Source organism: Podarcis raffonei, chromosome 4 (genome assembly GCF_027172205.1).
Source record: "Podarcis raffonei isolate rPodRaf1 chromosome 4, rPodRaf1.pri, whole genome shotgun sequence".
NCBI lineage: Eukaryota > Metazoa > Chordata > Lepidosauria > Squamata > Lacertidae > Podarcis > Podarcis raffonei.
In genome coordinates, this window is record NC_070605.1 from 22,893,350 (window position 1) to 22,905,863 (window position 12,514).

Below are 12,514 nucleotides of genomic sequence, written 5' to 3' on the forward strand. Positions count from 1 at the left end.
GCAGTAGCAGCAGGCCCATGGTTCTCCCTCCAAAAAGAGGGAGGGTGAACAAGTGGAGAATTCTCTGTAAAGAGCAGCTATTTCATCCTGGCCCCGCCCTCCTTATCCTGACAGCAACCTTGTGCAAAGAGAAGGCAAGCAAGGGGTTGGTAGACCCACCCCCTCAGAGGGAGGAGGCAGGCAAGTCTGATTTTAACAGTATCCCAAGGGTTGAAAATGGGTTGTGGGTGGCGCTGTGGTCTAAACCAGAGAGCCTAGGGCTTGCAGATCAGAAGATCGGCGGTTCGAATCCCTGCGATGGGGTGAGCTCCCGTTGCTTGGTCCCTGCTCCTGCCAACCTAGCAATTCAAAAGCACGTCAGAGTTCAAGTAGATAAATAGGTACTGCTCCGGCGGGAAGGTAAACAGTGTTTCCGTGCGCTGCTCTGGTTTGCCAGATGTGAGTCTGCGGACAAACGCCGGCTCCCTCGGCCAGTAAAGCGAGATGAGTGCCACAACCCCAGAGTCATCCGCGACTGGACTTAACGGTCAGGGGTCCCTTTACCTTTACCTAAGGGTTGAAAAGCATTTTATAAGTGATCAACACTATCACTTACTTCACTCAGTGCAGGCCAGACATAGAGGGTGAGCAAGCAGAGAGAGTGGCAGTGGCTGTCAAAGTTTCCTTATACTGGTCCTGGGCGTTAAATAGTAAGTTTTTAGAGTTCATACTTGTTTTGGTGGTTCTATAGCTTTCCTAGGGTTTTAATGTATATATTTCACACTCCATTTGGGGCTAAGAAGCGGGAATGCCATCAGGCAACATTTCTATGACTTCCAGAGCTTATATTATTCTTTTGAACATTGATCATAACTATTTCTCACCTTTCATTTTTACACCCCAATCCCAAATACATTTTCTTGAAAGTTTTGATTACAACTGAACTTACTTTCAGGTAAGTGTTAAAATGAGCTTAATCATTTATTCAGAAGGAAATCTCTGCAGCATTCATTCTTCATTGTAAGGAAAATGCTAAATTTAGGTATACGGAGGTGGTTCTTCATTGTGAGATAGAGCAGAAGCTTAACATACTAGTTCAACTGCTCAGTGTTTTTATTATGCAGATTAATGAATATCCCAGCTCTCACACAGGTACAAACATATTTCTGTCACTTCAAGTAGCTTGTAGCAGGGTTACAAATACTTTAAAGATTATTTCCTTCTGCATATCAATGGCTAACCAGGGACGCCACTTCCTTCAGGGATTTTGGGGATAATTACAGTCAAATGACCAAGAACACTCCTGTGTCAAAATAAAGCCTTCCCCACACGTTCCTGCCTCAAAATGGCAGGTGCCCAGGATCCCCCCCGAAAGTAATGAAGCTAAAGTGAACCCCAGTGACACCTGTGGGGCCATTTCCTCTGGCAAAAAGTGAAGGCAACTGTGATTCAGATGATCCAGTAGGAAGCTCCAAAAGGAGGAGCAGAATCCAATGTGGCAGCAGGAAATTGCAGGAAGTTCAACAATTTTGCTCTGGACCCTAGAAACACCCTCACCCAACCTCAAAAACTGGGTGGAGTAAAAGTACCTCAGATGTAGAAGACAGAGCAGCAGCAGAAAGAGGTAGCAGCTAGTACTCTGGGAGCAGGGAGGCGTGCTTAGCAACATGTAGTGCTCAACTCTCAGGTGCGGTGGCCATTCTCTACCACTGATGAGTAGTGTTCAAGGAGGAGCAACAGGCACCATTGCAGCAGGTGAGCTAGCTAGAAGGGACTGATCATCAGCCTTCGTCTTCAGGGTGATAATACATGTCCCAAATTGAGGGGGTGGGCTGACGGGGACCCCTCACTTCAGGTGCCATGAGGGAGAAGGATAACAGTCCCACCTCCTCCAAGGACTGTAGATGGGGAGCTGGAATGTGCACAAGTGCAATATTTTTGTGTGTGACAGCTCTCCAAATCACTGAGCCCTGGGTCTGCAAAGAGACTAAAGATTTTTTTCGGGTGTGGGGAATAGATTACAATTGCTAGGGTGCTTTGAGGAAAGCTATAATAACAGAACATGATTCAAACCACTTTGTGTAGATGTGCCCTTTCCCATACTATGTGCTACAGCAAAATCTCTTACTCTGAATGTCAGTTATTTAGCAATCATCGTTTTTTCTGTCTTACCTAACCCTTTTCCTCAGGGTAATACTAAAGTTTCCATTAACATTTTTACAGCAATGAGAACTAGATTGACTGTTCTGATTCCAATACCTTTATAGGTAGCAGACTTGGTCATAGGTGCCGTGTCGCACTGATGATTGCTCCAGTGGACTTGGCAGAGGAGTGTAAAAGTGAAAATAAAAAACACAATGTATAGAAACAATGCATTACATTTTGACACTGACATTTGTGATACAGTAATTGCAAAATAATATCTATTGAACTAGTGATCAGTTAGCAAATAGTTCAATCAATTAACTGATCATAGGAAGAAATTACATATATTAAATGTTCATTAGGTCATGCCATATTTTAATACAATACCAGAATAATAGAACTGTTTTGGTGTGGTTACATTTTTAGTGCAAATAAATTCATATACGTTGGCATGCAACTCCTTTCTACATTATAATGTAGGCTGGGATCTGAATAACTACAACACTAGTTTCTCATGTCCAGCATACCCTAGTGACTGTGTTTCTTGAACAATACATCTCCCCATGGCGTATAGCAAATTACTTTTGAAACTTGAGTGGAGGGGACTTTCTAAAGCAGTTTGATATGTCATGAAGATCTTGATCTTCAAAGGTTGGAGGGAAGTAAAAATACCACTAGACTTGCCCAAGTTCTTGGGCATGTCTAAAATACCTCTTTGGATCCCAGCCACTATCAGGTAAGACTACTAGATAATACGTACTCCTTAAAAGTGCATTTGTACAATTAATATTTTGGCCTCTAGTTTGTGTTTTGTGGTCCAGTTTTTGCAAGATGTTAAGCAAACACATCTTACAAAATGTTTACTCAGGAGTTAAGCCCCACTGAGCATGCATAGAAATGCAGCCTTAGAAAACTAGCTATATCCTTCTCTTATATCTAATGTGTTGTTAGTACATGAGATGGATGACAAAAGTAGGTATGTGCAACTGGCATGCCCTTAATCAGCTTTATACAGATCATCAACCCAGTTACAATTTAAGGAAGAATAAGGAAATGCAAAATTAGGATCCAAACAGTCATGAAAGATACTGCCTCAAAAATACAAGCTGTGCAGTATAATCCTTAACAGGTTCACTCTGGAGTAAATCTCACTGAATTCAAATGTACCTACTCCCAAGTAAATTTACACAGGAAATGAAACTTAATTTTAAATAAATATAAATTTTGGCCACCTTCCCCAATCTGGTGTCCTCCAGAGATTTTGGGATCCAAACTCCCATCATCCCTAGTCAGCATGGGCAATGATCAGGGATGATGTGAGCTGTAGTCCAAAAAGATATGGAGGCATTCAAGTTGGGGAAATACAATTACACTGATCTATTATAACCCCTCTATGATTTTACATCAGACTGACGAGATATAACCTGATGCAATAAGCACAAGTAGAAAAATTCCTATATTGTTTTGGACAAAGGAAATAAAAACTTTGCTGCACACTTGCTACCACAGGCATAAGCATAAAGGTACTTTCTTGGGCTGTGTCTGTTACCTATGGCTATCATAAAGAGAAAAGCACAGTCAACAGCATTGAAATGACAGACCAACCTATTAGTAACATCAAGAAGCTACACCATTTGAGATACTGAATACTCAACTGAATCCACTACTATCTTTACTTAAACCATTTTAGTCTATCAGTGAGTGCAGTTCTTTGCCTACTCAAAAGTAAGTTCTATGAGTTCAATGAACATACTCCCAGGTGAACAGAGTATTGCAGCCCAAGGTAATAAAAGTTGTTTGTGAAAATTATTTTGTGCAATGTTCCTATCAAAATAGTTGACATTTTATTTAATATCTAATAGTGAAAAATGCTAAATTAAGCTTTAAAAAAATCCAGAATTGAGTAACTTACAGCAAGCCTACACATTTTTACTCAGAAGCCCACCCCACTGAGTTCAATGGGGTGTGCTCCCTGGTAAACAGTTAAGCTAACATCCAGAAATCAACTAAATTCAGCCTATTTTACTTTACTACATATTATGGAAAACTTCAACTTTTAACTCCATTTTTTTCTACTGGCAAAACTATGATTGATCCTGGTTACTCTTACTTTGGCCCTAAAAGTGCATTAATCTGAAAACTTGGGCCAGGATGTAAACTGCTCAATGTAATTTTTGACATTTTTTTTCTTTGACCAGTTGACCCCAAATCATACCATAGCTTTTCAACATATTGTAGGGCTGACTGGGGGAAAGGGGGGGAAAACCCTCACATCATCTACATTACTCTTGAGTTCACAAAGCTTCTGATTCTAGTTGTGGTCAATCCCTTTTGGTGGGGGGGATTGCTACTGAAATTTAAAAAGAGGTGTTTGAATATATTCAAACATTCAATCAAGCCCTGCTCCTTATTAAAATAAAAACTGGCTGCAAACCATTGGGCCTCTAATATATGGGGCTTTTTGGCAAATGAAAAGCAAACAAAACCATAAAACTTGTGCAGTTTCTTATAACTGATATATTGGACTACACTGCTATCGCAAACAACCATGGGTCCCTATATTTATTAAACTTAATCACCTGACAATAGAACTCAGTTAGGGCTCTTGGCATGGGTGAAACCTCCTCCCATTCAGACCTACTGCTATGGTAGACTTGTACTTCATCAGTGATTTCATCAGGAGCATAATCTCCACCGAGGATGTAAATTTTATCTTCTATTCCAACTGCTCCTGCATTAAAACCAGCACATTCAAAAGAACCTTCCCCTTTCCAGACATATGTCTCTGGGCAAAAACTATAAACCTTGTAGGTGGAAAGGTCACAGATGTACAATGTGCAGTTCACTGGAACAGCTTTGATTAAAGTGGCGTGAAAGAACTGCCCAAATTCTGCTACCAGCTCAGACCACTGATCAGTTGCGGCATTATATTTAAAGAAACAATCAAGAGATGGGTTAAAGGCATCAGTAATTTCTACTTCAGAACCAAGCACATAAATTATATTCTGACATGCACTTGCTTCTGGATAATAGATACCTCTTGGTAAGGGACTCACAGATTTCCATTCCCCAGAGAGAGGACTGTATGCCTCCACATCCAAAAGACTTTTGATATCCTTAGATGCCCTTGTCTTCCCCCCTATTACAAACAGTTGATTTAGGGTCACAACAGATGCATGCATTGTCCTTGGCTTCTTCATGGCTGATACGGATGAGAAGCTGTCCTTCACCGGACAATAACACCAAGTTTGGTCAGTGGCATCATGATACGTTTCGGCGATATGAAGTCTAATTGTCCGGAAACAGTTCCCTACACATCCGCCAGTTATAAATAGCTTTTCACCATAACTAGATAAACTTGATCCTGGCAGATCTGTTATGTGCGTGTGCATCAGTTCTTTCCATTGATCGGTTTTAATATTGTAACAAAACGTATGTCGATGTACTCCGTCTTCCTCAGTTTTGTGAACAAGTATGTACTGTTCTGTTGTTGAAGGGCGAGCGTCTGGAAACAAACCGCTAAAAGTTTGCACACTTTTAATTGCCTTATTGATTATTACCAAGCAACCAGCGCTTTCAAGTAGTTGTTCTTCGGAGTGCAATACTTCCTGCAGCGTCTTCTCCGATAACTGATGTAACCGTATTTTTTTCATCAAGTGAGGAAGATGTTTCTGTCTTGTTTCTAAGTTATGTTTCGTCCACCAAAGGGCAGCTTTCAACACAGATTCCTCATCTGGGACGTTGAGCTCATCTGCTTCTATACATTTTAGCAGTATCTCGAAATTCATTTCCAGAAAATCATTTGACTGGAGCAGCAAGGAAAAATGGCGCTGGGCATATTTGAGGGTCTGGTCAAACAACTGAGTGGACCCATAACTTTCGGAAATGGATAATAGCTGCAAACAGTTGACAAGATCAATGTTCTTAATTAGAAAGTCACTGCAAGCTTTTGAAAGAGTGGAAACTTGAAGAAAGGATGAAAGCTGAAATAACATTTCTACGTTATCGTTTGTTATCTCTGTTCTTCCAGTGTAGGCATAATCAAGAAATGCCTTCACTGCCTTGGGTGATAAATTACTAATAGTAACACTCCCATCATCTCTTTCTTTCATGTTAACTTCAAACATGGCCCTGCAGTTAAAATATGGAAGATGAACACACAATAAATCATCACTGATATCTGTTCCATCTGAATATAATGTAGAACCAAAACCACACAGCTTAAGGTGAAGGGAACTATTTTCAATAAACATCTTTTGGACATTTTAGGTAAATTATTTGTAGAGTGAATAAATACAAAACTAATGCAGTATAAAGCACATTTAAGAAGAAGCAGGGTTTTTCTATGAGGTTTTCATTACTTTTAAATAGTTCGGCATGATAAATTCAGGCATCATTCCAATCAAGGTATGATGAGTGTATATCTTAAAACACAAATTAGTTCATAGAATAGGATCCAAACTACAGGCTTACCTATGGCAAGTCCACTGTAATTTTTGGGTTATTTTTTTTTCCTGTTAACAGTTACATCCACTCTCAGATTCAGATTGCTTAGGATGTTTAAGTTCTTAAAAGCTCAGAGTGAGTAAAAGAGCATGATGTATTGCCAGAGGATTTCTGTTTCTGTACATCCAATTAGCCAATGTGGAGCCCACCCGATGCTGTTGGGCTATAACTTCCATCACCCTTGACCAAGAAGCCAATGAGAGTTGCAGTTCCAACAACATGAGGTGGGCACAAACCAAGGTTCAATGGAAATGCAGCTCACCCTCCTGGAAGACAAGGGCTACCCATGTTAACAGTGTTCTTGTTTTCATATGTTGTAATTTCTATTATACCTAAAGTCTAGAATGTATTCCGGATGTATCTAGACCCGTTTTTGTTTCTGCTTCAATATCTTGTACCTGTTTTCTGTGATTGTTCTGTTTTATGCTTGATTTTTTATTTTAATACAATTAAAATTATTTGTATGTCTTCTCTGAGATCTTCAATACTAGACACTGTCAAACAGAGGATATGAGCCAAGCAATTTGATTTGAAATGCTATACTATGTTGCATCATAGAGTATCCAAACAACAACAAAAATACTCATTGAGAAACAGTTATTAAATATTCCTACCGATAAATAACTTTATTATCGATTAGTGTAATCAATACATCCAGCAAAGGCGGTTTGCATACAGAAGTGGTATCTGTAGGTGCATGCCCTTCTGCATTGTGTTGAATTGGCTGCATATAGCTTTTAAGGCAGATGGTAATGCACATCTCCACCTGAAACCTACATATGAAGTTGTACACAGTGAATGGGTGGAAGTCATGCTATCTAACAAAAACAAATAATTTTAAAATGGTTTCATAGCCCTTTCATAGCTGACTGGATCTACTAATCTACTTTTGAAGGTCAACATAGGATGAGAATTACTTCTATGTTTTGAATAGGTGGGTTGTGAATTGAATAGAACACGGGTGTCAAACACAAGGCCCGCGGGCCGAATCCAGCCCGCCAGACCTTGTCATGTGGCCCGTGTAGCCGCCGCCGGCCGCCAGCCTTCACCTTTTATTCTCGTTTTTATTTTTTTCACACAAGAAAGCCGCCTCTTCAGCGCATGCGCGGCAGCCTACAAGCCAGAGAACGTCTGCCCTCTAGCGGCGCCAGCCGTTCTACACAGGAAACCTCCACTTTACATGCGTTCAGGAAACCTCCACTTGTTTTTATATCGGCCCCCAATGAATTTATATGAATTTTATATCAGCCCCCGATGAATTTGAGTTTGACACCCCTGGAATAGAAGAATGAATTAACTACATCACATATGTAACAGTCATTTTTATATATCTCCATGTTTCTATTCATATATATCTATATATCTATGCACACAAGAACTACATCATAGGCTTACCTGAAAAAGTCACTACATGCTGCCAATACGCAACGGTGACATGGGATCACTTCATCTTTCACAAGTATTTTGAAGTCAAAAAAGTTGTTTTGATCTCTGAAGCTTTGCAGTACATTTAAGATTTGTTGGCCATGGCCTTCAGCCACCAAGGAGCTGGCTTTCTGCTCACGAGAGGAAATCCCATTGCAAGTTGGGGTGCTAATGAAATCATATCGGTTGTCCATGGTTTCTGCACTCTATTCTTATTGCTGAAGGAGATAATATAAAAGTTAGACACACACAACAAAATTACTGACCAAAAATGACTTCATAGGTACGGTATGCTAGGTGTGGTGATCCAAGGAATCTTTATCCATATTGGGAAAGGTGTATAAATATTTTAAATAATAAAAATAGCTAGAAATGCCATCCAAAGAATACATCACAGGTCGGAATCCCATTGGTAACTTGCCTCTGGGTACACTTTCAAAGCAAGTGATGAAGAAATCCATGCACAGAATGATGCTTGTATGCTGGTTTGCAGTGAATATATTTCACTGTAACCACCATGAGTTCCTAAGGCTTAAATGTTTTAAGTGACTTTGTTACCAAAAAAATTAAAATAATCTGTGGTATGAACTGTAACTATTACTGCATTGCTTTATTTGTTTTTTTGAGGGAAAGCAAGGTCCCAAAGAATTATACCCAAACCTTGCTATACAAACAACTGATTCATATAGCCGAACAGCTAGAGTTTGCCCACTTTCTTACTTGTTTGTGTTTTGCTGGTCAATGATAGCCATTTTGGGCAGAAACCATGGGGGTAAGGAGAGAGATTGGACCAATCAGTTTTTCCTCTTTGGCTTTTGCTGATTGGCTGCAGCAGTTTCAGGCAAAAAGCATGGAGGGAGAAAACCTGGATTAGAAATGTTCCCACAGGAAATGATGGAAATAATTTGCTCGTTATGCAAACTTGTTACTCTGAGTAAAGGTTGAATACCACCCTAACAAATGTATTATGATACAAGCTTTCATGGCATATACAGTATGATCACATCTTGCACGGGGTTGCATTCTGGGGATAGCATGTAAAGCCAGAATACCATATGGTCAATACAACCCTTTAAAAACCAGGTAAATGGCCCATAAAAAGCACACCAGCATTTACCTGTGCACAATGACCGTGTTGCTTAGTCTTCCTCATCCTCTTCAGGGCTTGAGGTTGCTCCAGGAGATGATGGGCCAGGCCTGAGCAACAGATTGCGAGTTGCAGGCAAAGGGGTTGGCTGTGTTTCAGTTTCAGAAGTTGATTCTGTGGGCTCACTTGCTACCGCTGCGTTTTTTGTGAGATACATGGTGCTTGGCAACTGTTGCTGTTGCCTCTTGAGCTGTTCAAACATTTCTCGATACAGTCTCAAACTGTCTGTGATACCCTGTGTGATTTTGAGGCTTCGTTCCATAGAGGGATCAAACTCAGCGATCAAATCATTCAGGTGTTTTGCTGTCTGGAAGACTTGAGCAAACTTATGCAGATTCCAACTCGCTGGCTCATCCTGTTTCTCCTCCTCCTCTTCATCTTCTGTACTTGGTCTTAGCAGTTCCTCCAGCTCTTCATTAGTCAACGTTCCTCCATGGCCATCAATTAACTCTTCAACTTCTTCCTCAGTGAGGTCAACAAAGCCATCACCACCCACTTGTCTGGCCATCTGGACAATATGTTCCACTTCATTGTCAATGGTTGGGAAACCCTTAAAATCATCCACACATTCTTTCCACAACATGCGCCAGCATGCATTCACCGATTCGGGCTTGATTGCATCTACTGCTTGCTTAATGTAAGTGATGCAACTGGCCATGTTAAAGGACTTCCAGCACTCAATGACATCAAGGTTGGGATCAGTATCCATAGCGTTACGTATCCATGAGAAGGTTAGCCTTGTGTAAGTTGCCCTGAAGCACCGAATCACACCTTGGTTGAGAGGTTGGATGATGGAGGCCGTGTTGGGCGGGAGAAAGACAACTTCAACATCATTATGTGCAAAGCAGAGTGCCTCAGGGTGACCAGGAGCATTGTCCACAATCAGCAACACCTTAAAGTCCAGTTGTTTCTCTTCAAGGTACTGCTTAACTTCCGGAACAAAGCAATTGTGGAACCAATCTAGAAACGTTGCTGCAGTCACCCAAGCCTTTTTATTGGGTTGCCAAAACACAGGCAGGAGATTTTTGTTCTTGCCTTTCAGGGCACGGGGGACTGCAGACCTGTACAGCAAGCCTGGCTTTATTAAATGCCCAGCTGCACTGCCACAGAGCAACACAGTCACACGGTCGTTAGCTGCTTTGAAGCCAGGGGCTTGTTTTTCTGATTTGGAGATGTACGTCCGCTCAGGCATTTTTTTCCAGAACAGCCCCGTCTCAACAGCATTAAAAACTTGCTCAGGAAGGTATCCCTTTTCGTCTAACAGTTCTTTTAATTGCTTGGGGTAGGCTTTTGCTGCCTCTTTGTTTGCAGATGTAGACACTTCACCAGTTGCGTGCACATTTTTCAGTTTAAAGCGGTTCCTAAAACTAGTAAGCCAACCGTGGCTGGCTTTGAATTCCTTCACAGGCTGCCCATCCTCGGCAGAAGGTTTGAAGAGTGCATAGAGGCTGAGAGCCTTTTGCCGTAACATCACGCCATCAGTAGGCACGCGTTTGCGGTTCATGTCTTCAAGCCACAAGTTTAATGCCTTCTCAGTCTTCGCTAAAGCCTTGTCGTGCACCTGGCTTGTCACCTGAGCAGTTATTGGAGCACTTGCTGCCACAATGTCACGGATTTCTCTCTCTCGAACCTTGATGGCATGGACGCTCGATTCACTGTAGCCATATTTGCGTGCCACACTAGAGACGGACATGCCATCTCTCAAGCAGTCCAGCGCCGCTACTTTTTCTTGCCGTGCTGGAACCAATCGTTGTTTCTTGTGTTGCACGGCAGCTGAGGGCCCTGGCTTGCGTTTGGGGGCCATGTTTTCTTAATCACCAAGGCTACTCTCAATCTCCAGCTGCACCTCCACACGTTCTCCAACGCTGCTCACACTGACTCCACCTCAGCACCCTTTCCTAAGCTGTACAATGATGGGTGGGATTGTCGATGAGGTCCCCCCCCACGCACATAAATTTGGAAATTGCCTGTGTTAAATGTGCATAAGCCGTGATCATACTGCAACTCACTTCATCAGACACATAAAGTACTGTCTTCATTTACAGATGCATGTGTATGTACCGCATCGGTCGTGGGTGGGTGTGATTGTAAAAGTTGAGGAGAACATGCAGAGTCACTTAGGCCAAAAGGAAGTGCAGCAAATTAATTAACAGTGGCAAAGCAGAGCATGCTTGACGACACCTTGGCATCGGTAAGCCACTTAGGAGCAAAGGAAGCTGCAGGCCGCTGGTACATCTAGCTTGCTAGAACGGGCAACAGCTCTCCAGGGTTTCAGCCAGAGGACATTCCAAGCCCTACCTGGAGATGCTGTGGACTGAACCCACGACCTTCCGAATGCAAAGCAGAAAATCTGTCACTGAGCTATAGCCTTTCCTCTTCCACATAAAAGGGGTGGGGTGGGGGAATCCACTATAATTGAAACTCTCTGCTGCTTTTCCTGCAAAAGGCCAACAAAACTGCCCTTCGGGAAACAGCAGCACTTATTCCTAGCATCATTCAGCTTCAATATCATCGCCTTACTGTCTACAGAAGCTCCGCCTTCGCAGCTGGGAGGAACGTCTGGGAACTAAGGGCACACGCTACGTAACAGCTTCAGTGGCTGTTCTGCGCATGCCCCGCGCGCATGCTCATCACCAGAGACGCCAATCTAAAACACGGCCCGTTCTATAGCGCTTTCCCTTTTACCTCAGACAACCCAGTTCAAGCTCCCAGGCTGGCGAGTTGAACACCCCTCGTTAGGAACGCGCCGCCTATAACCCAGCGGAGGCCTTCCATTCCGTAGTTTCCCCCTCGGCGCGCGCCGCTAACCACCCACCTGCATCCAGCGCAGCCACTCCGAGACCATCCGCGGCACCCGACATCTGCAAAAGCCGACGCTGTCCTCCCATTGGCTCTTCCTGCTGCCCATCGATCGCGTCCTGTGTTGTGAGTGGCCCAAGTCCGTGTCGCTAAAAAAAACGCAAAAGCCCGCCTCCTCGTAACTACCGGTGCCGCCGACGTTGTCAAGAGCGGGGACCGCCCCCCGCTCCCAAGCTCGATGAAAACAAAGAGACACTTCAGGTTATCAATTGAAAGTGAGCGTCGGGGAGGGGGGAAGCAATGTAAATAATATAGAACAGGGCTCTATAAGGTATGTGGAAATACAGATTCTCCCCCCGCTTCGCCCCGTATTCTATGCAATGCTGTTGTTTCGCATGTGACTGCTGTAAAGCAGAACTCAGAATAAGCACCGGACGCAAAATTCGTTTTTTTCTTGTTATACCTCTATGTACTCTCCGGAGGGAGATGGTGATTGGTCTGACGTGTTTTGCA

The 12,514-nt window shown here is 42.6% G+C and overlaps 2 protein-coding genes across 5 annotated transcripts; both read right to left on the reverse strand.

Annotated features, from left to right (window-relative positions):
* Window positions 1–3,116: 3,116 nt before the first annotated feature.
* KBTBD3 (kelch repeat and BTB domain containing 3) lies at window positions 3,117–12,160 on the reverse strand. 4 transcript variants are annotated; one of them, XM_053385733.1, is made up of 3 exons: window positions 12,018–12,160; window positions 8,026–8,273; window positions 3,117–6,255 (listed from the first exon to the last, which is right to left on the reverse strand). In XM_053385733.1, the coding sequence occupies exons 2-3, from the start codon at window positions 8,247–8,249 to the stop codon at window positions 4,650–4,652; spliced, it is 1,830 nt and encodes a 609-aa protein (XP_053241708.1). In that variant the 5' UTR covers window positions 8,250–8,273; window positions 12,018–12,160; the 3' UTR covers window positions 3,117–4,649. The 4 variants fall into 4 exon arrangements, with proteins under 4 accessions (XP_053241708.1, XP_053241710.1, XP_053241709.1 ...); XM_053385735.1 differs by lacking the exon at window positions 12,018–12,160 and adding an exon at window positions 11,888–12,011; XM_053385734.1 differs by lacking the exon at window positions 12,018–12,160 and adding an exon at window positions 9,173–9,273.
* On the reverse strand, window positions 9,195–11,006 carry LOC128412324 (tigger transposable element-derived protein 1-like). Its single transcript, XM_053385230.1, has one exon. It carries the CDS (start codon window positions 11,004–11,006, stop codon window positions 9,195–9,197), a length of 1,812 nt encoding a protein of 603 aa, XP_053241205.1.
* Window positions 12,161–12,514: the final 354 nt, after the last annotated feature.